The 26881-nt window shown below is 43.9% G+C and overlaps 4 protein-coding genes across 10 annotated transcripts in view; 2 read left to right on the top strand and 2 right to left on the bottom strand.

Annotated features, from left to right (window-relative positions):
* stab1 (stabilin 1) overlaps positions 1-5969 on the top strand; it is a 31881-nt gene extending 25912 nt beyond the window's left edge. The window contains exons 57-68 of the mRNA XM_088309615.1: positions 110-242; positions 560-620; positions 1339-1483; positions 2571-2704; positions 2935-3100; positions 3301-3407; positions 3489-3608; positions 3796-3930; positions 4021-4125; positions 4399-4548; positions 5547-5651; positions 5770-5969. Of these exons, the coding sequence (XP_088165741.1) occupies positions 110-242; positions 560-620; positions 1339-1483; positions 2571-2704; positions 2935-3100; positions 3301-3407; positions 3489-3608; positions 3796-3930; positions 4021-4125; positions 4399-4548; positions 5547-5651; positions 5770-5838 (1430 nt within the window). The 3' untranslated portion in view covers positions 5839-5969. The remainder of the gene's footprint in view (positions 1-109; positions 243-559; positions 621-1338; positions 1484-2570; positions 2705-2934; positions 3101-3300; positions 3408-3488; positions 3609-3795; positions 3931-4020; positions 4126-4398; positions 4549-5546; positions 5652-5769) is intronic.
* Positions 5970-12791: 6822 nt separating this feature from the next.
* Positions 12792-18216, bottom strand: ccdc71 (coiled-coil domain containing 71). 3 transcript variants are annotated; one of them, XM_088309960.1, is made up of 4 exons: positions 18083-18202; positions 15049-15126; positions 14917-14982; positions 12792-14838 (listed from the first exon to the last, which is right to left on the bottom strand). In XM_088309960.1, the coding sequence occupies exon 4, from the start codon at positions 14826-14828 to the stop codon at positions 13758-13760; it is 1071 nt and encodes a 356-aa protein (XP_088166086.1). In that variant the 5' UTR covers positions 14829-14838; positions 14917-14982; positions 15049-15126; positions 18083-18202; the 3' UTR covers positions 12792-13757. The 3 variants fall into 3 exon arrangements, with proteins under 3 accessions (XP_088166086.1, XP_088166087.1, XP_088166084.1); XM_088309961.1 differs by lacking the exon at positions 15049-15126 and having other exon boundaries at positions 18083-18216; XM_088309958.1 differs by lacking the exons at positions 14917-14982; positions 15049-15126 and having other exon boundaries at positions 18083-18211.
* A 1082-nt stretch (positions 18217-19298) lies between these two features.
* On the bottom strand, positions 19299-22491 carry kctd6a (potassium channel tetramerization domain containing 6a). 5 transcript variants are annotated; one of them, XM_088309798.1, is made up of 6 exons: positions 22335-22491; positions 21532-21604; positions 21301-21470; positions 20795-21077; positions 20336-20413; positions 19299-19799 (listed from the first exon to the last, which is right to left on the bottom strand). In XM_088309798.1, the coding sequence occupies exons 2-6, from the start codon at positions 21532-21534 to the stop codon at positions 19686-19688; spliced, it is 648 nt and encodes a 215-aa protein (XP_088165924.1). In that variant the 5' UTR covers positions 21535-21604; positions 22335-22491; the 3' UTR covers positions 19299-19685. The 5 variants fall into 5 exon arrangements, with proteins under 5 accessions (XP_088165924.1, XP_088165923.1, XP_088165919.1 ...); XM_088309797.1 differs by having other exon boundaries at positions 20255-20413; positions 21530-21604; positions 22335-22448; XM_088309793.1 differs by lacking the exon at positions 22335-22491 and adding an exon at positions 22148-22313 and having other exon boundaries at positions 20255-20413.
* Positions 22492-22889: 398 nt separating this feature from the next.
* LOC148326978 (uncharacterized) lies at positions 22890-26612 on the top strand. Its single transcript, XM_088309792.1, has 5 exons — positions 22890-23452; positions 24120-24331; positions 24800-25143; positions 25320-25578; positions 26180-26612. The coding sequence occupies exons 1-5, from the start codon at positions 23182-23184 to the stop codon at positions 26522-26524; spliced, it is 1431 nt and encodes a 476-aa protein (XP_088165918.1). The 5' UTR covers positions 22890-23181; the 3' UTR covers positions 26525-26612.
* Positions 26613-26881: the final 269 nt, after the last annotated feature.

The following is a 26881-nucleotide window of genomic DNA, read 5'->3' as shown; positions in this document are numbered from 1 at the left end:
CTCTCAGTTTGTTGAAGTCTGACATTTTGCCGCTCGACGAATGAGCTTTTAGCGGCAGGCTAATGCTACTCTGCTCATGTCAATTTGGCTTTTTTGAAACATCTCGCAGCTCCGGATCTGTGCGCCGAGTACAACGGCGGCTGTCACCAGGATGCCAACTGCAGCCAGATGGGACTCCGGGTCAACTGCACTTGTCGCAGCGGTTACCAGGGTGACGGCCACGTCTGTGACGCCATTAACAGGTAAACGGGAGTGGGAAAATGATTTTATGGTATGACAAAATGTATTTGGTACCTGGATTTGTTGCCATATATTTGTAGGTAATAATAAAATGACAAAAAAAGGCTCACGTAAAGGTGGCTAAAGAAGTTTTGCTCTGAACAGCCAATCAGAGGATGGAATATTCTGACCAACCTGAAATGTGAAACTGCTAACATAGTTGAACATGGGCCGACACGACTGATACAGCAGATTATTCGGGAAAAAAATCATAGAGTTTTAGGCAGCCTTTTTGGCGCTGACTGATCACCACTAGTAAAATGATTCATGTGTTTTCCAGATGTGTGGAAGAGACAAATGGCGGCTGCAGCGACTTTGCACTCTGCAAGTTCACAGGCCCGGTGTGTACAAACAGTTACAGTTTTGTTTTGGGGGGAGGGGACGTTGTCTTGCACACTTTAGGCTTTAAAACACTCAGTAAACACATTGTATGTTTTATCGTACTCCCAAAAAAGTGACCTCTAATGTTAGAGCTGAGGAAACCAAACTCTTAATTTCAATTTAAGATTAAATGTTAGCTTCCAACGTTAACGTCCAATGTTGACTTTCGATGTTAGATTCTGAAGGTAGGATCCAATGTTACATGTAATGTTAGCTTGAATTTTTCCTATCATGTTGGCTTCCGATGTTAGCTTCCAAAGTTAGCGTCAACATTTCCAATGTTAGATTCTGAAGTTAGCTTCCAATGTTATATCTGTTAGCTTGAATTTTTCCCATCTTGTTGGCTTCCAAAGTTAGCTTCAACATTAACTTTCAGCATGACTATCTTCTGAAGTTAACATTTTAGACATGATTAGCTTCTGAAGTCAGCTTCCAATGTTACCGCTGATGTTGGCGTCAACTTTACCGCAAATCTTTCTCTAAGGTTAGCATCCAATGTTAGCTTCAACTTAACCTCTAACGTTAGCTTCTGTCATTAGCATTCATTAACTTTTTAATTTGGCACCCAACATTCCATCTTAAATTAAGAGTTAAGGAAGACCAGTATTAGCTTCGTTATCTGGGTTTACTGGATTTCACGACTTTTTCAAGGATTTGCGTTGCTAATCTTGCCTCCAGAACGAGCGTGAGTGCGAGTGCTTGGCGGGCTACGTGGGCAACGGGATTCAGTGTCTGAAGAAAGTTGTGCCCCCTGTTGACCGCTGCTTGGAGGACAACGGTGGCTGTAGTCCCGTAGCCACCTGCAAAGACTTGCATTACCACGGTAACACTTCTGTTCGGATTTCGCACTTTTGCGGTCATGTTGCTTACATCCCATTCAACCTTTCCGAAATATATCCTTTACCATGGCAACATACATCTTGTGATTTTTGGACGTGATGACTATTCATATTCAGACGCTCTGTGACCATTGTAACCATGAGATGCTTGTAACCATGACAACAAATCTCTCATACATCACAATCCAATACAACTTCATGCTTGTAACCTTTCCACAAGGCGTCTGTTACTATGGCAACATAGCTGCAATGATTTGCGTTACATATGAATGACTGTTACCACTGTAGCGTGGCCATAAGGAATGTGTTGCCGCGGAAAAAGATCCTCCTAATCTGTCTCCATGGTGACAGCAGTTCTGTGGCCCTTTTATCTTTTATCATTTCTATTTTGACTTGTTACATCAAAATTACCCTGTTACCACGGTAATGTTTACAAAATGTTACCATTGTAAAAGTCTTTCTCAACCTGCTATCAAACCCGTGGGTTTCATTTGAATTATTTGATAAATTCAGATAACACCAGTTACCATGGTAACATTTTTTCAAAAAATCTACCTTGGTAAAAGACTGGGTTTCTATTTAATTATTTAACACATTACTACCCTGGTAATTTGTATACTTTCCGTAGTAGTAGTGTCCAGTCAGCATAATGAGAAAGCGGTCGCGCCCTTCTGTTACCATGGTAACAGACACCTTGTGACTTTTGTTACCTGCCAACTGCTTATCTGTTGTGACCATTACGTAATACGATCCGGCGCACCCTGTTACCGCTGTCAAATTTCCACATGAATTCGGTTACCATGGTAACAGTACACCACCTGCATCCTACCAGAGTAACGTGATTACTTGTTTCCATGGTAACCCATCCATGGGCATTTTTAGGAGACAGTCACACCCTTCTGTTGCCGTGGTAACACATCTACGCTGACTCACGTGCATAACCCTAATGAGTGTAATTACCATGGCAACGCTAACAAGGGAAAGTAGTGACAATTACCATGGTACGCCTGCTCTGGTGGAGTTACGTTACCGCGTTTAACCTGGTCTCCAACGTGGTGCTTGTGTTCCCAGCCAATACTGCTGGAGTATTCCACATTCGTTCGCCGGAAGGGAAGTACAAGATGAATTTCAGTCAGGCAGACGCCGCATGCCAAGCTGAGGGCGGCGTGCTAGCCAATTTCAAACAGCTAGGCGACGCACAACAGGTACACACATTTATGGTTTCCATGGAGATTATAATAATCTTTGTTGTCTCTGGCTGTACTGATTTAAAAAAAAAAAAAAAGACATTCAGCCCCCAACTTAAAAAGATTGATTTGTTTCATCTTAATTTATTGCTTTGTCTCAGATTATTTATGATTTATATTTTACCTTAATTTTTTTTTTCATTACTCCCGCGGGCCCCCCTTGTAGCTCAGCCTGTGTTTTCTTGCAGCTGGGGATGCATCTGTGTGTGGCCGGCTGGATGGAGGACGGCAAGGTCGGATACCCCACGCAGTTCCCGAGCATGAATTGTGGCGAAAACCACGTGGGCGTGGTCCTCTACAGGGATCCCGTGGACCAGAGCAGCAAGTACGATGCCTACTGCTACAGACTCTCAGGTAAGAAGTATGTCAAAAATGCAGTCTTTTGAAACTCAAATGGTATGAATTAGAATTAAAATTGAGGAAAACTAATAGATGAGTTCACGTTTGGAAATCGCCTCCATTCATTTCAATGGCATTTTCTTTTTTACAGAAAAATGTGGCAATTGTCGGAAAAATGTGATTACATTTTTTTTTTTTTTTTTTGACGTGCGCAGACGTTGAGTGCAAATGTCAAGACGGCTTCGATGGAGACGGCCTCTTCTGCAACGGCGTCCTTATTAACGTTCTGGCATCCTACAGCAACTTCACCCTCTTCTACAAGGTCAAGTGCCTGAATCCTTAATCCCGAAAGAACCTTCATCCAATCACATTTTATTTATTAAATTTTTTTTTTCTATTTCAGGCCTTGTTGGACTACGGCGGCTTTTCTGATCAGGGTCAGCGTCTGGTCGACTTTTTGTCTCAGCGGCAGTCGGAGGTGACGCTGTTCGTCCCCCACGATGACGGCTTCAGCCCCGGCCAAGTGAGCCCACCCGACTCCTTTTTTCTGACTCTGTGGATTATTTTGAGCCATGTTGATTTCTATTGTGCGCAGTGGTGGTGATTTTGAATCACCTCCGTGGATTTTGTGCAAGGGGCTGAAAAGCATGACTCATTTCTACTCTCTGGGTGATTTCAAGTCCTCGTGTTATTTCCCCCGCGCGTGTCAGGTGCTCTCGGGTCGAGATGTGGAGTATCACATCTCCACCAATCACGTCAGACGACCATTTAAGGAGCTGCGACACCAGGAAGTCATCCCGTCCAGGCTTGGCTTCGACCTGTCTGTTACCCACGGCAACAACCAGGTTGGACCCATTGAAGGGCGCCCGCACACACACTCGACACCGTTAACCCCGACATAATTTCAATTTCCTTTTTATCGCTTTTCTCTTCAGAGTCGTAAACTGGTGAACCAGCGCCTCCTCCTGGCCTGGGACATCCCGGCGGTCAACGGGATCATTCACGTTATTGAGTCTCCTCTCACAGCGCCACCGCCTCAGGTGAGCTGGAGAAATATTAATTGGGATGTAAATATGCCACATGATATAGAATAATACTAAATATATATTTTGGGAATGAAACCGCTATTTTGTCGGTCATAGTGGTAGTATTTGGAGAGCTAAGTATTTTTCCCCCCGTTGGTACTTAGAACCGCTGCTTGAAATCACTCCAGTGTGTCTTGAATAGTCGTCATGGTTACCAACTCGTTTCACAGAAGTGCCGTTATCCGGTTTATTGATGAGTGCACATTTTTTGCCCGGCGGCCATAACAGGTTCCCCATCACACTTCACCCAGCCACGCCCACTCTAGCGGCACCGTGTCGGCCATCTTGGTGTCGCTGCTGCTGACCGGCGTGGCGGCAGGGATTGGTTACTACGTCTTCAAACACAAGACGGACGCCTTCAGATTTCAGTACTTCAAAGTGAGACACACACGCACGCACACGCACACACGGGGTGGGGCGGAGAGTCCCCAGATGCTAATGGAGGCTAACTGGCAGTGGCAAGCATTTATTAGCTAACCCTTCAGTCAGTAAGGACTAGCGTTTTAGCTACGTAATTATAATAAATGAAACTTACCAGCCGTGAAGATTTTTGCCGGATACTTGTCATTTGTGCTCTGTTCGGGGTCAGAAAGTCGGGCCAACCTGTAAGGGCGGACGAGCCTCCGACACTTCACAAAAGATCACTTAAAATGGGCCAGCACTACTGAGTCTGAGCGTCCTGAGATGTGAGGGCAGGTTAGATTGACATGGCAACATAGAGGATGAAATCTGATTGGACCAAAAATAAATAAATAAATAATCCAACCAATAAAAAGGCCACCAAATGGCTCAATACTGATATATAAATATATTTAAAAAAATAGCATTTTAGATCATGATCATATAATTTACATAATTTAGAAATGCTCAATTATTCTGTAAAAAATTAGATAACACACTATGACCGCTTACCTGTTCTCATTTTATTTGGAAGTGACATAAAACTGATTTCTACCAAAAGAAAATTCCAATAGTGCTGCTGTATAAATGTATTAAATTTGTATAAATGCAGTGGCATAAAAATCAAGTTTAAGACAGAAATGTATTTAAGAAAAAAAAATCTACTATAATTTTGAGAAAATTTGTGCAAAACTCAAATGTCAAAATGAAAAAAAAAAGCATATTAAAAAAAAAAAAAAAAACCTGACAGCCCGACCCGATTGTACACGTTGAATCGGCCGAACACGCCCCAAAAACGGCTCAGACTTCCCGACGCTCTTGTCGTTAATTCTTTCCTAGAGGAGTCATATTCATTATGCACGTTTCACCCACCTCGTTGTCAATAAATTGTTTCAATTTCATGGAACAAGTATTCAAAAAAGTCATTTAGCGCCCACCATCGCTAACAGTTAATGACCGCTCCTGTTGCGTATCAGAATGACGACGAGGACAATCCGGCGGGCGGCCCGTCCAAACCCGCACTGGTCTCCATCCCCAATCCTTTGTACAGCGGCTCCAGAGCCTTCGCCGAGCCTTTTGGGGTGAGTCGGCTAAACGCACTACATTAGTCGCATTAGCCGGTCTGTGTCTCGCATCACCATTGATTGGTCGGTCGCGTGACTCCTTCCTCTTGACGATGACTTTCCCTCCTTATGGCAGGAGACCAGTCAGGGGGCTGAGCCGGCAGAACCCGAAGAACCTCCTAAGATCCTGGACCTGGACCAGTAATAGCGCCTGTTTGCTCGCCGGTTTACTTTTTTTAAACGGGCATTTCTCATGTATCCAAAAATCAAAGTTGTCGCGCAACAGGAAGACAAAGTGATTGTCAATAAAGTTTTGCACTAATCGGTTTCTACCAACCACGCGCCACATGTCTTGAATCAGCTCAGGCCCTGTTCAACCTGGTGAATGATCTAAGGATTCTCATCTTCAGCTGTTAGAAGGAGTGAGGAATGACTAAAATCCTTTCAACTCTGCATTTATTTATTCAAGCTATTTTTACGCCGTGAAAACTGATGCCGGCCTCCCCGAACCAAAGTTTGCAGGTGCAAGTTTTTAAAGCAATTTAAATGCCGGACGGTATATTTCTTTTATAAATATTTTCTTAATAATATATTTGTCTCCCACTAACACTTCCAATTCCATCACTTTGAAATTCAATTTGCAACTGCGGTGCGCTTGCAAATTTTCAATGTTAAAACCATCAGACCTACCTGACACGCCAAACTTTCTTTTAAATGCGTCGGTCCCCACCAGTTGCCAACAACACTCAAAAAGTGTTAAGAATGAGCGAATGAACGCGCAAATTAACACCCGTTATATTCTTGAAAAATCAGGTTGGACGAGTATTGCCATGAACACGTGACAAATGAAAAGTCCTTCCAAGCAAAGATGGGATTTCCAAGGAATGTGCTAAATCTGGAGCACTTCCTGGTGAGTGCGTGCGTGCGTGTGTAAGAGAGAGAAAAGGGTGAGAAATTCTCTGTGCTGTGAAAATGGCTCCTGGTTGTTTCCTCATTGTTGTTTTTAAATCCCTATCAAGTAAAAATGGCTTAAAAATAAAAAAATAAAGCCATTGTCTCCACTCTCGGCCGCTGCGGACGTCGTCGTTGAATGCGTTGAAAGCACAACCAGAAAAATGGATGCGACCTCGTCTAGCATCTGCTAAAAGCTTGCGGTGGTTGGAATATTTCCCCCTGCCTTGTCGTGGGACTTTCCACACCGTGACAATGAGGCACTCACTCTCCAGCAGCCACGCCAGCGCCAAGCCCTTGTGCTCACGCTAGCTGTTAGGGGGAAAAAAAAAAAGAAATTCTCACCCTTCCGTCTTTTTCTGCATGCTGTGTGCGCACTCACCCCCCCCCCCGACAACGAGGCGCTCTAAAGCACTTTGCAATTGTGCCGGATAACTGCTGGTGCAAAACAAAGACGCTCAAGTTGTAATATAGTGGGGGAGGGGCGACTCATGCCGGACTCCAAAGTGTGTCACGCTGCGCCGTTCTAGCCACGCCCCCAAAAATCGGGACAACTGAAATGGTGAAAAGCGATTTCATGCACTTGTGTGTGTGAACCTTTGTATGCCTGAAATGAGGGTGACGAAATGGGCAACGCGCGACACTTCACGAGTTTGACCTCACATGTGAAAATGTCTCCCGGTCGCTTCCTTTTTGTCACACACTCACGCTATGTTTTCCTCTCCAACAAGTCAAAAGTCTGCTTTTTTATATCGACCAATATGACATACTTGCGTCCCGATATAATTTTCAGCCATATCGCCCAGCCCTGCTACGCTCTGAACTTGTCGCCAGCCAGTCTCAGTTAAAAGCGGATTCAAGAAATAAAAAGTAGCTTACCAAGATTGCTCAAAGAACGTGAGAGCGCAAAAACAAGATTTTGTAAAAAAAAAAAAAAAAAAGTTTTGAAAAATGCTTGAGGCGGACCACTTCTGCTCCTTTCCATGCACCATGACAGCTAAATTCCAGCTTTTATTTCTGATCTTGACATGTCGATGCGTTAAACAACTCCGAACAGAGCACTTTTTGTTTGAAGCCTCCCGCATTGTCAAGTAAGCAAAAGTATTGGAACAGACATGATCAAATTTACTTCAAGTGAATAACATTGAATATTTGCTGGCATTCCTTGCAAAAGAAAAAAAGTGCATCAAACCCATTTGTTGCATTCTTTATTTGAAATGCTTTTTAACCTCTTCGGGAGGTTAAATGCATGCTCTATTGGGTTCAGGTCTGGTGATTGACATGAAGTCTTTCCACTGTCGTTCCCCCCGATGAATTCCTTTGTGGTGTTCGAAAATGTGTTTTGGGTGAGTGTCCTGTTGCATGATGACGCTTGTCCCGATTAGTTTTGGTGCATTTTTCTGTAAATTGCCAGACAAAATGGTTTTGTAGACTTCAGAGTTCGTTCTGCCATCGAGAGTTACATCATCAGTAAAGACTTGTGAGCCCGTTCCAAAAGCAGACCATGACTTGCCCTCCGTCGCCTCACAGATGAGCTCGTCTATTTCGGTCATGAGCAGACTTTGGGCTAAGGTTCTTCTTGATCTCATCCGTTCATAAAACTTTCTTCCAAAACTTTCGTGGCTCATCTCCGTATTTTGCATCTGGTAGTATGTTTATTTCTTCTCTGGAAATCTTTTTTTTTTACAGTGGATTGTGTCTTCATGTTTGCTTCAGAGCAAATTCAGTTTTCACAGGTGAAACCCAAAGCAAATAAGTCCTATCTAATGCAATCAATCTAAAAGGCAACACACACATCACACTCACACAAAAACAGAAACCCTAATATATATACAAACAATCTCACAAAAACACAAAAAAATCTACTCACACAAAAAGAAACCAACATGACACACATACGCACAAACTTAAATAGACAAATGTAAATATAAACACCTTCAAAAACGCAACCACACAAAAACACTCAAAAACAAACACGCAAGCTCAACACGCACATGCCAAGTGGGGGTGTGCGGCGTCATGAATCATTGATGGCGTAGAATGTCAGCAGTGCGAATGTGCTGAGCTCGTCTCGAAAGAGCTACTGCCGTTTCACGGACATGCGTGTCAAATTGTCCGCACAAATATGCAAACATTACGCAAACGTGCGCACACAAGCACAGTCGGTTGCGTGATCCAAAATAAATAGCTCGGCGGACTGAGATCAAAATCCCGACGAGCCATTTTAGGCACGGAGCATACGGGAAAGTCAGGGGCAGTTTTGTGCGACGCCATTTGGTGTAAGAATAATAATAAGAACACGCCGCTAATGTGAATTACACGTATTAATTTGCATGCAAACAAACCAAAGGCGCTTCAACATTCTTAACGTTAACATTTTTAACACTGAAAATGTTTGTCTTTGAAAACAGAAAATTTACACGACGACGGCATTTTAATGTCTGAAAAGGCTAACGTTGTTAGCATACGCGTTCAAACAGTAAAAAAAACAGCATAGGTACATTCACCTTATTAAAACATGACAGTCCGGAGTCTAAAAATGCTAACATGAATGTTAGCATTTGTGAGCGAACGTTGAAAACTGTAAAAACATAAAACGCGGAAGCTACAAACATGTTAATCTGATCAAAGACAGCAGCAGCTTTGACCCTCAAAACGCTAAGACTATCAGTATTTAAAAGAAAACTCTGACAGCTACGCAAACAGAGAACATGCTCCTAGCTAGCTTGCGCTAACTGCCAGCCCTTTAGCTGTGTTGCTTTTCGGGGGAGGAGGAGGAGGCGGTTGGTGAGAATCAACACCTGCGAGCAAATCAGCCATGTTGTTTAGGACGACCCGTGGTTTCCTCTTTCCACTTTTCACCTCGCTCACATTTTCTTTTCTTTCTTGTAAAATGGCTTCCCCCGCTTCCCCCTCCCTCAACGTTGGAGGCTGAAACCAAGGCTGTGTTGGGACTCATTCACTCATTCCCTACTCCCTGGATTTTTTTTTTACACTCAACAACACTTTAGACCTCAAATCATACCGTAGATACAAGAGATATTCCCATATAGTGATTAGGCACGGGGGAATGGGTAAACAATTCCGAACGCAGAGGTTATGCGCTCATTCATACCTCCAAATCACTATTTTTGGATTAAGAATATTTCAACAGGGAAAAATGATTTTATAATAATTTGAATAGTGTGGGGGGGCTCATCCATAATCCGCCTTCGCAATTCGTTTACCATTTAATCAGCGAGTCCCGAATCATGCCGAATAGGTTACTAATTGTACTCTTACACAAAAATACGTGTTGGTCCAAAAAATTTAAAAAATCCAATTTGTCCATCTGCTTGCATCATACCAGCTCCGAGCTAACGCAAAGCTAACATGGGTATTTTTGTATTTCGTCTCCCTTGCCAGGACGGTGTGAGAGACCGACAGCGGGTAAACAAAGGTGTGGTTTTGTATCGTCTGGGAGGGGGACGTGAAGGTAACACCAAAGAATTGAATCAAAGAAAAGAACCAAATTTCCTGCGCTTTTTCTGCGGTTGTGACGTCATGTGCGTTCTCGTCTTTGTCTCGCAGAAGCGTGAACAGAAGCTATTAGTTCACCATAATGGATTCATGTGCTGACAAAAGACCGCCATCTAGTACACCTCAAACACCCACAGTTTCTCCAAAGAAATTACACATGTGCATGAAGAAAGGAGTGTGCAATTTCATTTGTTGACCACAGGTGGCAGTAGGGATTAAAAACTCAAAATCCGGCGGAGTTTAATTTTAAGCGAGAAGTGACACTGTAAACTACGCGCTGGTTAGCATTGTTTTCGGGTGACCCGTTCTGCTTCGAATCCAGAAACTGATTCGAAATTATTTTTTAACAACCAATTCGTTGCTCTATTTGAGTCAGATAACACCAATTCGTGCACAGTCCTGGTAAATTAGCAAACGAGTGAATAATTCGCAAGAAAGCCTTTGTATCCAAGAAATTCTAAATCGGCGCAATGCATCATGGGCTCTAATCCTTTTCTAGTGACCGTTGATTGATTCAAGACGCATTGTGGCTTTTATGAGGGCACTATATAGGGGATAATCTATACTCGGTACACTCATTCCAACAGCGCTACAAAATGCCAAATTACTATATAGGGCACCATATATTGGATAAGGAACGGGAAAACATCAAAGCAAAGTAGCGGTGGTGTGTTTTCATTTGAGTGCGTGCGACGACGACGACGCTCCTCCCGCTTGGGCTCCCGCCCGCCAGACTCCCTTCCCCCAACCACACAAAGAGCAAGCGCCTGCAATTGGTTTTGCCTGAGATGTGACGCTGTGGTGGCGGCAGCCGCCGGGGGGATGGGGGGGAGGACAGGGGAAGGAAGGAAGGAGGTAAAGACGAAAGACATCGACTGACCTCCTCTACCGCACGGCGGCTAGCTAGCTGCTTGGAACGACTGTAAATACAAACTGAAAAAATTATGAGCGGGACTTTTTGAAGAAAACCTTGAAGATTCTGCATTTAAAAATTACGCCTCCAACAGCAGGGCCAAAGCTAAACAAGGAGTCGGACATTTTGTCCAAAATTCAACCATTACCACGACTTTTCAAAGCAAACCCTAGGAAGGTTTTGGGGTTGTAAACAAATCAGACAAGACACGAGTTTCACCAAGAGACACAAAATTGGGTCGACGTGTCTAATGACAACACAAACGTCCCAAACTGAACAGGAAGTCAGCCATTTTGCTTTTAGCAAAAATTGTACGATAAACGTAGCTTTTCAAAGCAAAAATTGGGTATTTCTCAGGGGAAAAAAATCTTAGCTGTTACCAGTTTTCCGATAGTTACAAAATCAGGTCGATGTGTGTGTCATGACAGGCTGCAGGAAAAAAATTCTCAAGAACTTTCCAAAAATTTGAAGTCAGCCATTTTGATTTTGGAAAACAACAAAGTCAACCTTGTGGAGTTATCTTTGCAATTCACGTATGAACACCATTCAAAACAAACCAGGCCCTGACATCAATTTCACCGTTGGAAACAAAATTCGGGTGGACATATCAACAATGACAAGCTGTGCAAAAAAGTCGCTAGGACATACGTTGAGGAGCTCCCGCTGGGTACTTGCCCAAAGTATCTAATAATATGTCCCAATCGTGTTTACTTTATTCTTCTCTCTTCAATCAATGTAAAAAAAAAATTATATATATATTATATATAAATATATTATATATATATATTAGAGTGCTTAGAGTTCCTCTCTATTTGGTTTTCATAATTTTCCATTTTACAAAATAAAAACTAGCCTTGACAAAATGGAGACGCACATGATTTCTGGATCACTCTTGAACGGGAAAACTAGTTAAACTGGTTGAATCCTCATTTACACATTGGCTTATAATGTATTCTGATAATTACTAGTCATTAGAACTGTGCACCTTTCCACAAAAGACGATTTGCGAAACGTGGGTTGTGTAACGATTTGAGGATAGTCCAATTTAAAAGTGGAACAATTTGACCCGGTTCGACTCAACTCCGAAAAAGTGAATACTGGTCCCCACTTCCTGCTTTCCTCTGTCATTCTTTTAAACTCGCCATGTTTGGAGGACACATCCCAGCAGGTTCCGCCGCCTCCCCCTTGACAATCAACCCTTCACTCACAACGACCACACAAGTGTAGTCAGGCGCCCCGACTCCAAAATTGGGACAATTTTTTCCACTTGCATTGAGGGCTCAAATAACAATAAGGACCAAGGGCGCAAAAATAATCCCAATTTTCAATTAATGTACGAGTAATCTCGTTGTTTTTTCTGCAACAGTATACAGTTAAATTTTTTGTATTCTGAATACGTAACGCTGATACATGTATTTCGTAACTGCCCAAGCTTGAATAAAACATTTGTCACTTTCTCCTTCAAGCCACATTTTGCTGCTTATGTAAGTTATTGTCAGAGACGCCCTGTTTTACGGTCACCCTCGTTAAATGGCATGTTACGAAAGTTTTGTGAAGTAAATTAATTTTTCGTCAGAAGCATAACTGCCACAAGGTATCAGTAACAGAAAAAACTTGCAAAGACAGCATGACCTGGAGTTTCCACATTAGAAAAAAAAAGAAAAAAAGAACTAGGTGTCCAGGACTGAACCCTGAGGGACACCAAAATATTTGCGATGTTCCAATACTGAAGCATAGCATACGACAAGTGTCATTTCCAATTAAAACATGTTGACTGGTTTTCAGACGTTTTATTGAACAAAAAACTTTTTGAAAGCTCATGTAGGAAAATTTCTTTACACGCTCCTCACAAACAACAATGATGAACAGTCGTATAAAAAAAAAAAAGAAAAAAAAAAAGAGAACAATCAAATTTTAGGTGGGCAGCGGAAAACAGACTCAAGCACAAAAGTTCTAACTTTGATGGCAAAATAAATTTAAATACTGTCATCATATTGGTTTGGACAGGAAGAAACTATCGCTGAGCAATTATAGCATACAGATTTTTTTTTTTTTTTTTTTACCAAAACGGTGAATCCAGATTTTAATATTTTTATAGCTTTTGTCCCTCATACTACCCATCAGTCCAAAATACTACCTACAGAGTAAGTTTCCTTGTGGAATTCAAAAGGAACACTTTGTGAAGGACGACAGACACTTTGACCCGATCAGGAGGCAAACTTGCTTCAAGTGGATCCCAATGCCTTCCTTTACCACCAACTCTAAAAAAAAAAAAGAAAAAAAAAAAAGGAAGACCAACTCATGTTTTGCTAGGATTTAGGATATTTGTTTTATTGGAGACCTGCCACTACCTCTTTGTTCTTAAGTCTTTACGGAAGCACAGTGTTGACTTCCATCCTTAAACCAGACGGTGATATTCTTCAACTGGGTATGAGAATACTTTCCAAATAACGGCGGTTTAAAAATATTTAGACCATGAGAAATGGCAAAGTGAAAACTCCCTCGGAGATACAGACTTGGGCGCAGAGTGAAAATGTACCAGCATTGAGCGGAAAGTCATTTCCCAGCCTGCTAGGAAAAGTAACTCTCTACTTCTAATGGATTTCAAGGAATCCCAACTTTCAGACCCGACCTGCCAGATACCACAAACAGAATTGTTGCAAAGGGGCTATTCGGGTAGAAATGGATAGATGTGAAACATACTAATAGAACAAAACATAAGCTTGGAGGGACTGTCCGTTTCAGTTCTGGTATCGGAAGTCTCTCAGCACGTGGTTGAGCGGGCGGATTTGGATCACGGGAGACAGGTTGACCTGCAGAATTTTCTGCGCTTTACATCGGGCTTCGTCCACCGAGCGAGAGTCGTCCACTTTCACAATCTTTGACCGTAAGCGCATCTTGTCTCGCCAATGGTTTCTCTGCTGGGTCGGATGTGTCAGTTCTTTTGGGCCCAGTCCATTATGGCAGCGGACGTCGTCCCCCCAGCCATTGCTGGTAAGCTCCGTGTGAGTCTGTGGGAAAGCTCGGCCGTTGGCGTAGAATACCGGTGCAGAGTCGCCGATGAGGGCGCCATCCAGTCGGATGGGACAAGACAGAGTCTTTTGGCTGAACAAGGCCACGGCTTTGGTGGATGCCCCACCACCATTCTGGGAAGGCTGAAACGGTATTCCTGAAAGTGCTGGAAGGGGCTGCTTCTGCAAAAAGACGTCTGGGGGCGTCTTACAGGGTAAGTCCCACGTGGTTTGGATCTGGAGTCTGGCCGTATGGCAACCAGACAAACCTTTGATATTAGTCAGTCTGAGGCATGACTGCGCCGGGGGAGCCTCAGATCTCTCTGAAGTCCGAATGGGGTTCTTATTGTAGACAATAGTGTGGTGGTCCATCAGTTGCTCTGGAGGTCGAACCCCCTGGATTCTGGGCTTTCCCCTTCGAAAGACATTCCAGGAAGGGTGCACCTCTCTTTTCTTAACTCGAACCCTTCGCCGCTTCTTGACCGTCAGTCTGACATTCCGGGTAGGCGGTCTGATCATGTCCACAGTCAGAGGCTGGTTTGTGGACGAGCGGTAGCCATACACATCCTTGCTACGCAGGACGGTGGGCTTGTGGCCCTCCTCGCTCAGCTCCTGCAAGAAGGTGACCAGCTCTTCTGTGCTGGAAAGATCCCGGGACATGGGGCTAAGGACCTTTACCGCTTCCAGGAGGACACTATGGCCGGCTGACCCAATTCTGCACCAGGAGTGAACCGCCCGCTGCTCCTCGTTGGCAAATTCCAACGGCCGGCCGACCGCAGGACCTTGCACTGCATCAGCCATGTTAGCAATCCTAGCCAAGAAAAAGAAAACAAAAATCACCAACCAACTCAAATGTCCTTCTTCCAAAGACACGACTCCACAAACATACTGTCAACTAGGACCCAAATTTAAAGTCAGCTTGAGGGGAAATGAGGATCGACAGCTCCTGCATGACCTGTACGAACGACAGTACAACAAGCTTTGGAAATGATCATGTTTGCACAAGTTCGGCCGACCTGACCTGAGAACTGTACGAATGTGTCAAGTCATGACAAAGAGGACAACCGCTGGACCAGATCAGAGAGACACCAGTACAACCCTAAAGCAAATTCACAAGCAGAGGAACATGCCAAAATGAATCGGAAGAAAATGTTAGGGACACTTTACAAAAAAAAGCCAACTTTAGTGAGATTAACTGAACCGAGGGATTTGGACCAAATATAAGATCTCTACAGTACTTTCTGCTATTGTATTAGTTCAATTCAAATATTTGAAATATCTGACTGCAGACACAACTAAAGATTATCGGATTGCTCTGTCCAAATATCGGTCCTACTGAACTCATAGACCAGATACATTCAAATACAAGACTGTGACATACTGTCCAATACGGTTTCCTGAGACAACTATGATCAAACAATCATAGATGAAAAACGCTTGTTAAGGGAATTCGAGAGATACTTGAATCTAGAACTCGATACACCGCAGATTGTTCAAGCAAACGTCGATGTTCAAAAGATCTACAACTGTAGTCTGCCAACAAAAGAATATTTTGCTAGGAGTTACCGAAGAACATTCCAGCTCTTTCTTTATTCCTGCTCTCTGACAGACTGGCAACTAGTCCAGGGTGTGGCTTACCTTTTGCCCGAAGTCAGACAGGATACCTCTGAAGTAACCCATAAAAGGATAAGTGGTAGAAAATGGATCGTTTGCTCATTCTTCCCAAACAGGCAACAACTTGGCAGTTTATCCAAGTATCGAACAGCAAAGATATTACAAAGAAGCATGTGGCTCAAGTAGTTAATGCAGAACAACTGGTCCTGATTTTGACTCTTGCTCCAATTAACGAGGGTGATTCCAGAGTAGGGCTGAATGATTTCTCGTTTTTGGACCAAAATCGCGATTTTAGACATCGCAATTTTGACATTGTCAAAGGGCTATTATCCCCGACACTCACCAATTAGCAGCATGATACTGTAGTCAGGTCGCACTAACCAGCGCTGAACTGGTAAAAAAATAAAATAGTATCACGTCTACGTCACTGTACTGCCGCAAGTCATTTCTTTTGCGAATGCTCTAATGCTAGACGTTAAGCTAGCTGGCGCGGCAGCAGCAGCGACTTTTCATACCATACGGAAGTCAACGAGTTGCGTAATGCAGATCCTCTCCTCCGTGGTGACAAATAAACTACTCCGATAAAGGCCTCAACACACCAATTCGCTGTCTGAATGCCGGTACACACCGTCTATTTGGTTTAGCGCGTCACGTCTGAGCCGTTGTTGGGGCGTGTTCGGCCGATTCAACATGTAGAATCGGGTTGGGCTGTCCCCTTAAATGAGCACTTTGATTGGCTGTTCTCAGCTAACAAGTTATCGCTGACATTTCGGTAAATATTGTCCAGTCAGTCAGAGTCAACTTGTTATTGTCAATTTAGGAATGGAATGTCGATGCTTGGGCTAACGTGTCTGCTTGCACTGTTGTTTGAGCTTCGGTAAAAGTATAACCGACCTCAGTTTTACTCCTGCTGCCTTTTTAAAAACATCTGCTAGTATGCGTGCTAGCAGATGTTTTAGCGTGCATGCATGCTACCGAATGTTTTAAGCTAACGTTTTACCATGCCTGAGTCCAGTAATGCGGTGCGATGTATGTATGTTTTAAGTACAGAAATAGATCCCGTAACAGAATGGGCCTGATCTGGTGAATGACGTGGGTGTCTCCCAATTACAGTATTTTAGCAAACTCACATTTATTTAATAATATATTAGACCAAAGCGGCTAATGTATAAAACAAATAAATAAATGGATCATTTTGAAGTTGTTCCTGGCAGCGCGTGGCGGCATGACGGCTGTCTAAAATTGTCTTCCCGACTTTGGTTGGAGCCTGTTTACATTGTTGTCACCAATATCAACAACGTCATCCTGAACTCAATTTCCAATTATGGAAACATATAAGAAAAACCTTAATTGTTGTCAGTCTATTGGCTTGCAGCTAGCTGCTAAGCGAATGCCCCAGATAACCTGGCAAGAGCTGTCGGGGACTACTTTTCACAGGCAGTTTACGAGACAAAAATTCCTCTGCACTTTTCCTGACACAGATTCAGTTCTTACTGATCAATTTTTCTTAACAAGCCAAGCCTACTTGCGTTGTTTGAGCTAGAAAAACTGCGACAGTGGTTCTGACGTCACTTCAACCCATACCCATGGACTGTTTCCAAAGATAATACAGCAGGCAAGCAAAGTTTAAATATAAATAAAAATGTTGATTATCTAAAACAGTAAAGCAAGTTGCTCATTGATCATGAGGAGAAATATGTTTTATTCTCATCCGTAATGTTCTTCAACCAAGCAAAAATAAGTTTTTTTTTTAAAATATCTGAATACCAAAACATTTGACGGCAGCTGACCTCATTTAGTCTGTGGAAAATAAAAACACAATCATGCTCAACACATATGGCGATTTTGTTCTACCGTTTAGTTTTGCGACACTAATTCTGTTCCATGCAATAAACAACTATTGGAATATATAAAACACACTTTAACGGCACAATAGCATTAACTAACATTCAGTTCTCAACTCAAAACGCGTTTAGTGTGGGAAAAAATTGTCTCAGAGTGTAAAAAGTCAATAAACACAAAAAGTTAGCTAGCCGTCGCGACGTCTGGCATAGCCCGCTCTCGGGGGCCCCCTATCGGAATGGCGCCCGCAAAAAGACACTCCATTATTATTTTTAATAAAAGTGTTCGCATTAGGCTCGCCTGCTCCACAGTGACAGCCTCCCAAACAACTTTGACGACTTGGGCGAAGGGCGTCGCTTTTTTTAAGCGGACTTGCGGCGTCAAGCTTCGCAACGCGTCGCGGCGCGGCCGAGGAGGCGGCGGTAGTATTGCTTCAGCCGACCAGCCAGCCAGCCAAGCAGGCAGGCAGGCAGCTCCTTCATCCCGTCCACCCGGTCAGATCAACACCGTCCTTCTACTCGCTATGGTCGACCTAGCCAGCTCGAGGCATGAAGATCGCCCAAACGACGGGCAAAAGAGAGGGCCCGAGGCGGAATTACCTCTTAACCGCGGTGTCTCGGCATCCTCCGGTCGCCGCCGCGCTGACGCTCCGCCGTAAAATGGCTGCGACGAGAGCGGAGCGACTGACGGAGGCTGTCGGGGAGAAAGGAGAGGGGGCGGGACACGAGGCCACGGAAGGGTGGGGGTGGGGGTGGGTTAACCGGCCCGTCAAATGTGGGGAATTACTCCAAAATAATCCCCTCTGATAATACGACCAGACAACGTGCTGACGCGACAACATAAACACGTAAAAGTTAAAATAAACAAATAAATTAAAAAAATCTGGAAATACGACACCAAGGTTGAGTCATGATGTCATAAGCAGTGGGCGGGGCTAAGGTTATTTTCGTATTTGTAGCGGAAACCTTTGAAAACAAGCCCCACATCTACATTCAGCGGTAGCGTTTTCATATTTTGACGTAGTAGAAAGAGATGTGTTTTCAAAGGGGAAGTCTTCAACTTATATTAAAAAAAGAAAGACATTGTTCATACTTCTTGGTTCAAGTTGGGGCAGTGCCCCCACCACATCCAAGCTTTTGAACAAAAGTCACACCTACTTTTATCAGTCGTTCATCATTTTAATATCATGAAGTTAAAAAAGGAAAATAAATGCAGTTTTCAGAAAACAGACGACAATTCATTTTCCATTGTGGATAGTTAAAAAAAAAATCTCCAGTTATTTTTGCAGTGAAAATAAATAAACATTTCCATACATGTTGGGGAACATCAGGTTGTGCCCCGCCACAGCAAGTCGATGGGAGTTTTTTTTTTTTTTTTAGATTATGTGGGGCTGAACACACGAGGCCATAATAAGGCTGGGGAATCGACTTGACCAAATGTGGGGATTTACACCAAAATAATCTCCTCTGCAACTGCAAACCTGCCTCGAGTTTCTAAACATGACAACGAAGGTTGAGCTATGATGTCATGTGATGATGTCAGGTAGGGATGCTAGCAAGCCAGCTCAAGGCCAATCAGTCACATCCAACATCTGCCCTTGGCTCCTCCCACACAACGCAAACTCACTCACGATTGTGTTAGCCAGGTTTCAGGCACAAAGGTTTCGCCTTCCCTTTCGTGCATTTGAAGTCGCTGACTTCAACTTGGTTTACATTCACCATGGAGACCGCTAGCCCAAAATGGCCACCACATCCCATAATGCATCGGGGTTCCTACGATAAATGTGAAAACAATGATTTGCAAGCAACAAACACATTTCTTCATGTGTTTTTATTATTTCGACACAATACAGATAAATATAAGAAAAATAACTTTATTTTTGGGCTGGAAAGATTAAATGCATTTCTATTTATTTCAATGGGAAACATGATCTTGGTTCACCACAGGAAAAAGGTTTGAAGTCAGGGCTAGGTTTTGAAGGTCAGATTTCAGCTCTGTGAGACTTAACCTCATTAAGGGTGTTTAGTGGGCATTGCTTTTTCATGATCTCATTTTTGAAATGAGGCTTGAGCAAGAACAAAGCATTTATTTTTTTTTTTTTGGAAGGACTTTATTTCTTGAATTTGAGTGTTATGGTGGTAGCGATGGTGTCGGTGGAGCCGCAAATAGACGTGGAATGTTTTGCTGTTAGTTGGAAAGGCGTCAGTAGGCGTCGGCTTTGCGTACACGTCTGCAGAAGGTCCAGTGGTGCTCCACCGTGTTTTCGTTGGCCCGCTCGCTCATGTGGTGAACCCGCGTGTTGCGCATGCTGAAACCCTGAAAAACAAAACGGCACACATTTAAAAAAAATAAATAAATGTGGAACGCACTGAAATGTTGAGAAACAGGATCGGGGTTAGTGTTTCAAAGTAAGGTTTTTAGCTAGGGTTTGGGTTTTAAATTAGGGATTTAAGGAAAGGCTAGGGTTTTAAAGTGGCGCTTTAAACCAGGATTAGGGTATCAAAGTAAGGGCGACAAATTAGAGATTCAAGTCAGGGTTAGGGTTGAAAGTAAGGTTTTAAGTCAGGGTTAGGGTTTCATGGTATGATTTTCAAGACAGCGCTGGGGTTTGAAAGTATGGTTCTGGTTTGAAATGGGGATTTCAAGCTTTTTCTTTTGTTCCCGTCACAGAAGTTGAACAATGTTAATAGTTTAGGGTTAGAGGCAAAGTGTTATTATATGCATAGAATATGCAAATATGGCTTGTGCCAACAAAGGGTGTCGGTGCATACCGCTTTGGAGATGAAGTCCAGCAAGTGCACGCGCAGGTTGACTTCCTGTTGGTGGTCACAAGGGCCAAAGGTGAAAGATACCTGGTAGTCGCCAGAGTCCATCATGTGCTTGTTCCACTTGCTGAAGTTGCACGAGATGGATGACAACATGCTGTGGACCTACACGAGCAGACATGAATTAGTTAGCCAGGGTCAGGGCTTAAAAGTAGGGCTTCAAGTCAGCTTCAGGTTTTCATGCCAGAGATAGGGTTTCAAGTTAAGGTTTCCAATTAGGGTTTAAATTTGGCTTAGGGTTTCAAACAAGAGGTAAGGTGTCAGGCCAACAAATGGGGTTTCAAAGTAAGGTTTTAAGCCAGAGGTAGGGTTTCAAACAAGAATTTGCATTTCAAATTTGAGTTTCAAGCCAGTGATATGGTATAAAAGTAGGGTTTCAAGTAAGCATTGGGGTTTTAATTTGACAAATGCGAGTTTCAAGCCGGGGCTGGTGTTTGGAACACTGGTTACGGTTTCAACTTAGTTAAGGTTTGGTCGAGAGAGCACCTTGGTGGTGACGGTGAGCTGTGTGATGATGACGGCCACCGGGTTGGAGTACTTGGAGAGCTTCCTGGTGCTGCACAGCTCCAGGAGTTGCTCGTGTGAGCATGGTGATGGCAGCCGCCGTTGCCTTCGCCACGACAAAGGCAGCGGCGGCACTCTGGGGTCTCCCAGCCGCTGCAGCAGGGGCTCCAGCTGGTAGAAGTCCGCCTCCTTCCGCAGAAGCTCGACTTCCTTGAAGTCGCACGGAAGCGTCAGCTCCGACGAGTGTAGGAAGTTCAGGATGTACCTGCAGACAGGATTTAACATTTTGAAAGCCTACTTTAAAAACTAAATTAGACTTTAAAACCCTACCTTGAAGCCCTAACCGTAGTTTAAAACTCTATTTTCAAACCCTACTCCTAGTTTGAAATCATAATTTGACACCCCAACCTGAATTTGAAACCCTATTTTAAAATGCTAACCCCACATTAAAATTTGAAACCCTAAGCCTGGCTTGACCCCTTACGTACTGAAAGAGGGTCCCGTCACGGTCTATGAAGTAATTCCCGCTGGCATCCTTCAGGGTAGGCACGTCCCCTTGGAACATGGCCCCAAGCATGGAGTCCGGGTAGCGCCTCAGTGTGGTCAACGATGCGCTGTACAGGCAACCGCCCACATTTAGGGTCACCAGCTCGCCCATCTACACACACGAGACACAGTTTAAAACACACACACACACATACACGCACAGTCGCACACACCATGTGTCTCGGGTGCGCGTTGTCCCTGCGTAGCGGTCAAGCTGTTCCCATGACTTGCGTCAACACCTGCAACCTGGGCAAGGGGGACAGCTTGTCACACGGTTGCCATGGAGACAGACACTAAGCATCACCCTGCCATATTTTGGTGCTTTCGCTTGCGAGCGCGAGAGATGACGCACGCTTGTGTTCTCGTTATCGCGACAACCCATCGCTGAGTTCAGCGCTCTCTAGCAGACAACAACACTGCTGCTCCGTTCGCTGTTGCCATTTCCCTTTAACCTGTAGTTGCTGGCTGTGCTTTCACAAGCGGACAATGCAACACTTCAAATAACTATATCCATTTTAAACCAGAATGTTTTTTAAAATCATAACTTCAACTTGAAACTACTTAGAAACGCTTAGCCTGTCTTGAAAGCTAAACTTGAAACTATATCTCTTATTTCAATCCCTAATTTAAAACCCTACTTTGCAAACCTTAACCTTTCAAAATCATAATTTGAATGCCCAAGACTTGTATAACACCCTGACCCTTCCTTAAAGCCCGACTTTGACAGCCAGACCCTGGCTTGAAACCCTTGCCACATTTTAAAACCTCATTTTGGGTTTAAAACTCTACCTTGAAGCCCTAACAATGGCTCGTGTATTACCCGTAAATAAAATGTGTTGTGTCGAAAGTGCTGCGAGGAAAATTGCACGCGGAATTAAAATTCTCCGTAACAAACGATGCTGGGAATCTGCTGTGTTTCTCTGCGGCGTTAGCAAGAAGCACGTGAAAGAGCGTCCAAAATGTTGACAAACATTACCAATTCGCCTCTTCCGGTAACGACGCCATCAGCCGCATAAAAATACCAAAAAATAATTTGCGGCTGTCAGTGGTGAGTGCATGCTAGCGAACCACTTCTGGTGAGACACTTCAAAATAAGATGTGTTTTTATGACCTTTTGTAGTCACAAGGATTGGAGTCAGCAAAGTAAGAGCATCAACACATCTCGAATGGTGATGTACACGGTTTCGGCAGTTGTCCTATCAGCCGTTTTTAACATTAAACAAAATATTACACGGGGAGAAAGCGGAATAAATATAAATAAAACCTGTAGCTTGACATATTTTCATCTTTTTTTAAGACGAGGGGGGAATAAATAAAATCCAAGAAGAAAAAAAAAATACATATCAGTTAATATTGCTAGTTATTCTTTATAAATACTATAAATAGAAAGACTACAAATAATAGACAAAAACGTCAACGGCGCTTAATAAAAGCTAAGACTATAAAATAAACTGCAAGTTGCAGTACCAACTCCCACCATGTAGAGACAGTAAAAAAAAAGTTGGAGGCGCACACAAACGAAGAAGTTAAATTGTTGGTCTGAGCCCTCTTCCGGTTTGCCACATCTGTACTGTTTTCAAACTGTCCTGTTACCACTTGTCACGTTGGAACGATTTCTTTAGATAATTACTGCTTTTATTACATTCTGAACGCGGTCACAGAACTGGAGGGCGAACGGGGTAGCCTCGGGGCGTTTGCGCGGCCGCTGCGGGGGCTTCACTGCGGCGGGCTTGACGTCTTAGCTCGCGGCTAGTGTGAGCCAAGTGATGGCCGCCGAACTAGTTTTCTTGCAAAGTCGCTGACTAGTTCCGAGTCGCTTCGCGATGACGAGCGAGGAAGCCAAGAGCACCGCGGTGGTCAACGAAGACGAGGACGCAGCCTCCGCTCCTCCGTCTGAGTCCAACGAACATGATTATGCCGACACCGACTTTGCTGACACCGCTACCGCCTCCGAACTTCCAGCGTGCGCCGGCGATGATGATGAGGATCCGCAGGATGACGACGAGGAAGAGGACCCGCGCCCTAAAGCGACCGTGCATTGTAGTCGTCGGCGGGCCAAGGCCCAGGAGGACAAGACGTGCTGCTGCTGCAAGGGTTTGTCATTGAAAATGTTCTAATTATTGTCTTATGATATTACAATGTTATTGCGTCTTGCAATATAGCGCTTGGGCCAAATAGATCACTGGAGAGCAATTTCTGTTATGTCTGACTAATACATCGGCTGATGTGTTCGTCCCAATACTGTTTCTCTGTTTTGACCAAGTTATGTGTGGCAGAAGTGACAAAAATATGCACAAATCTGATGCAGATGATTGTAGGTATGGATTGTTGGATTCTCTTTCCAACAATACCTGTTTTTTTATGATAGACCCACTAGTTCCTGAGATACAAGAGTTCAAGGCAAGCTACGCCCCTTTTGCTGAAATTTAAAAAAGAAATGACGGCTGTAGCTACCAAACTCCTGCTCTGATTGACCTTAAATTTGAGATTTAGTGTTGTGCCTTCACTATCAACAAGTCTACCAAGTTTCATTCAAATCAAAATCAGCTTTGTTAAGCCCACTGGATAATTTGGCATGGAACGACCGTACTACATTGTGATGTGGCTGCTCTTTCTGTGAAATGAAGACAATCTTTGTGGAAGAGCTGTCACATTGTTACGATAATGAATTCCATGAGTTACTTTGTTGTCAGATATTTCTTCTAGGTAGTCTCGTAATCACGAGTCTATTTTTTTTTTCTTCCCTCCCTTCCCTCAACAGGTCCGTTTGAGCGGCAGGGCCGAGGCTTCAACCGAAGGGCCGTGTTCACTTTTACTACGCCGGAGGCTGCCCAGTGGGTCTTCCCAGATGCTGGCGGCATCGGCATGAAGTCATTTGTGTGCGAAACATGTGCACAGGTTATCAGGACAAAATGCTGGCGCAAGCACACCGGAAAGAGGGTCTTGTGGCTAAAACCTACTGCAGCCAAGCAGGTGAGCCAAGAATAACCATGTCGCCTGCCCCCAAAACTCAAACTGAAAACAGGGCAATGGATACACACAAAGTCTTTTATTTAATAAATGATGACATGTTATTTGTATTAGTGTTGCCAGTACCAATATAATATCATTAAATTTAGAGGCATCAAAAAACTAATTTGTCCTGCACCGCCCCCTGCCATCTCCTGAAAATGACGTCAAAATGCCCTCGGGCTCGCCTTGTGAACGTCACGGCTCACCTGTTTTCCAGGTTTGGTCACGTGATGTTCGCCATGCGAGCGCTAGAACACTTTGACATCACTTACATACGGAACTTTTATTGCAAGGATTTCTTTTTTTTCTTTTTTGCCATAAGTTCCCTTTTAACTCACTCACTGCCATTGACGGATAAATACGTCAAAGATACCTTTTTTTCGCTCGGCTGATAGTGAATGAGTTAAGAATTGTCATTTGCGGGCGCAGGGAAGCGGCCGCCACAGGAAGAAGGGCCAGCGCATGGGCAAAAAGAGCCGTGCGGCGCTGCTGGTGAGCAAGTCGTGCTACCGCTCGGCCTTCCGCATGCTCTGGTCGGCCAAAGGTGCCCGCAAACCCATGATGGACTTCCTGAGCCGTGAGCTGCGCGAGGAGATGAAGACGCTGTCGCGCCACGCCGACAGCCCTTTCCACCAGAAGGTGTCCAGCAAGAAGGTGCTCTCCTTTTTCCCGTGGGGGCGCTGCCTCAGCTGGGTGCAGGAGCACGCGCCGCTCGTCACCACCTGCCTGCGCTCGCTATTCCCCACTGTCAACGCCCTCGTCAAGAGCAGGCAGTAAGTTCACTTGCAACCAACTTCCTTTTTTTTTCACTAAATGTTGAGTTAGTTTCCTTTCTAGAAACGATCCAGCAGTTCAAAATAGCAAAAATGCTCAAAATGTGAAACGTACAAAAAAAGGAAAGCGACCAAGACCCCAAACTAACAACTTTTTTGTGTGTGCTTGCGCTCAGCCAGCTGTCAGCGTCAGAGGCGGAGCTTCAGGTGCAACGCCGCAGCGTGCTCACGCTGGCGGTGCCGCTGTTCACCAGGAACATCTGGACAAACAACTTCCTGCAGGCGGCGCTGGGGGCCAAGCTGCGTCTGCAGGGCTGCTCCGGACCCGCCCTGGACACCCTCAACAGCTTGGGCCTGTGCCAGAACAAGGACACGGTGCGCCTGCGCCTGCACCGGCTGCGCGGCACCGCCAACGCCGGCCACAACAACAAGGCGGTGAGTCCCCTAATTTTTAATGGCAAACGGAGTTGCTTTCATGTCAACAAATTCCTGCATTCGAGTCGTACGATGACGCATGCTTGATGACACTTGCATGTGCCTTTTGCACAAATTGCACATCATTCAGCTTTATGGATAAAAATGAAAAAAAAAAAACAATTAAAAAAATGTCACAATGATAAAACATCACATAATTCGGATTTATGTTAAAACAAAGACGTAATAAAAATAGAGTTGTGAAGTGTCACAATTCAGCTTCATGCCACTGCCCCCAAAACATCTCATTCTTCCCTATTAATTTTTTTTTCAGAGATACTTTTTCACGCAAATTTTAAATCTGCCATTGATTTTACACTTGCACATCAGCTTTTCGACTGATGTATATAAAAAAAAATCAAAAGATCTACAATTGAAGAAAAAAAATATTAAAATAAGATAATTTTTTTTTTAAATAATTCCATTTATTTTAAAACAAAGTAACTTCTGCTTTATTTTTACAAAATGTATAATTTATTTTCAACTAAAGTAGATAGGGACACTATAACTTTTGACGATGATGATGATGATGATGATGATTTTGTATTTTATTTCTGTCCAGAACGGAGGAGAGAGTCAAGATCACATGATCGACATGGAGGAAGATGACGTTGAGGATGACGAGGAAGAAGATGAGGAGGAGGAGGAGGAAGAAGAGGACGACGACGATGATGAGGAAGAAGAAGAGCAGGAGGAGGAAGAGCATGAGCAGGTGCGAGAGGAGCTGGAGAAAAGGAGGAGGAGGAAGAAGAGGAAGCGGGAGCACCAAGAAGAGGATGATGATGATGATGATGATGATGATGAAGAGGAGGCAGAGGCAGAGAGGAAGAGGAAGGTGGTGGTGGTGCGTCTGGACCTGCTCAAGGGACACTCGGAGGTGGGACGGGCCGACCTGTCAGCCCCCTGAGGATTCTGAAGGGGGGGGGGGTCGTTTGATCCCAAGAAGAACGCAACAAACACCAGGATGACAATTTCAAAGCGCCACGTGTATTGTTCCGCGTGCAACCCGTAAAAGTCAAACCTGAGATGAGGAAAAAGATGATTTCAGGACACACAAGCTCAAACTGTAACCTTGTAAATAGCAATATTAAAAACCTATTTCAACAGATGACATGTTTGTTTTTTTACTTGAATTGTTTTTTTTCGTTTTGACTGAATAAATAGAATACAATTCCTCTATTTGTGGCGGAAGCAACATTTCCAAGAGGTGTTTTGTTTTCACTTCAAATCTTGAAATCACCATTTCAGATTTACTGCTGATCCA

Source organism: Idiotropiscis lumnitzeri, chromosome 11 (assembly GCF_059441095.1).
Source record: "Idiotropiscis lumnitzeri isolate Australia: NSW breed Sydney's pygmy pipehorse chromosome 11, RoL_Ilum_1.0, whole genome shotgun sequence".
Taxonomy (NCBI): Eukaryota; Metazoa; Chordata; class Actinopteri; order Syngnathiformes; family Syngnathidae; genus Idiotropiscis; species Idiotropiscis lumnitzeri.
This window is presented reverse-complemented; position numbering and strand designations above follow the sequence as displayed.

What these genes read in the sequence shown, in the direction of transcription:
- LOC148326978 (XM_088309792.1), top strand. Translation starts at nt 23,182, where the DNA reads ATGACGAGCGAGGAAGCCAAGAGCACCGCGGTGGTCAACGAAGACGAG. An exon ending in GACGTGCTGCTGCTGCAAGG is followed by an intron (nt 23,453 to 24,119) that starts GTTTGTCATTGA and finishes TTCCCTCAACAG; the next exon opens with GTCCGTTTGAGCGGCAGGGC. An exon ending in CCGGCCACAACAACAAGGCG is followed by an intron (nt 25,579 to 26,179) that starts GTGAGTCCCCTA and finishes ATTTCTGTCCAG; the next exon opens with AACGGAGGAGAGAGTCAAGA.
- kctd6a (XM_088309793.1), bottom strand. An exon ending in CGTGACGGGACCCTCTTTCA is followed by an intron (nt 21,078 to 21,300) that starts GTACGTAAGGGG and finishes TCCTGTCTGCAG; the next exon opens with GTACATCCTGAACTTCCTAC. An exon ending in TGGACTTCATCTCCAAAGCG is followed by an intron (nt 19,800 to 20,254) that starts GTATGCACCGAC and finishes TTTGTTTTTCAG; the next exon opens with GGTTTCAGCATGCGCAACAC.
- ccdc71 (XM_088309961.1), bottom strand. Translation starts at nt 14,828, where the DNA reads ATGGCTGATGCAGTGCAAGGTCCTGCGGTCGGCCGGCCGTTGGAATTT.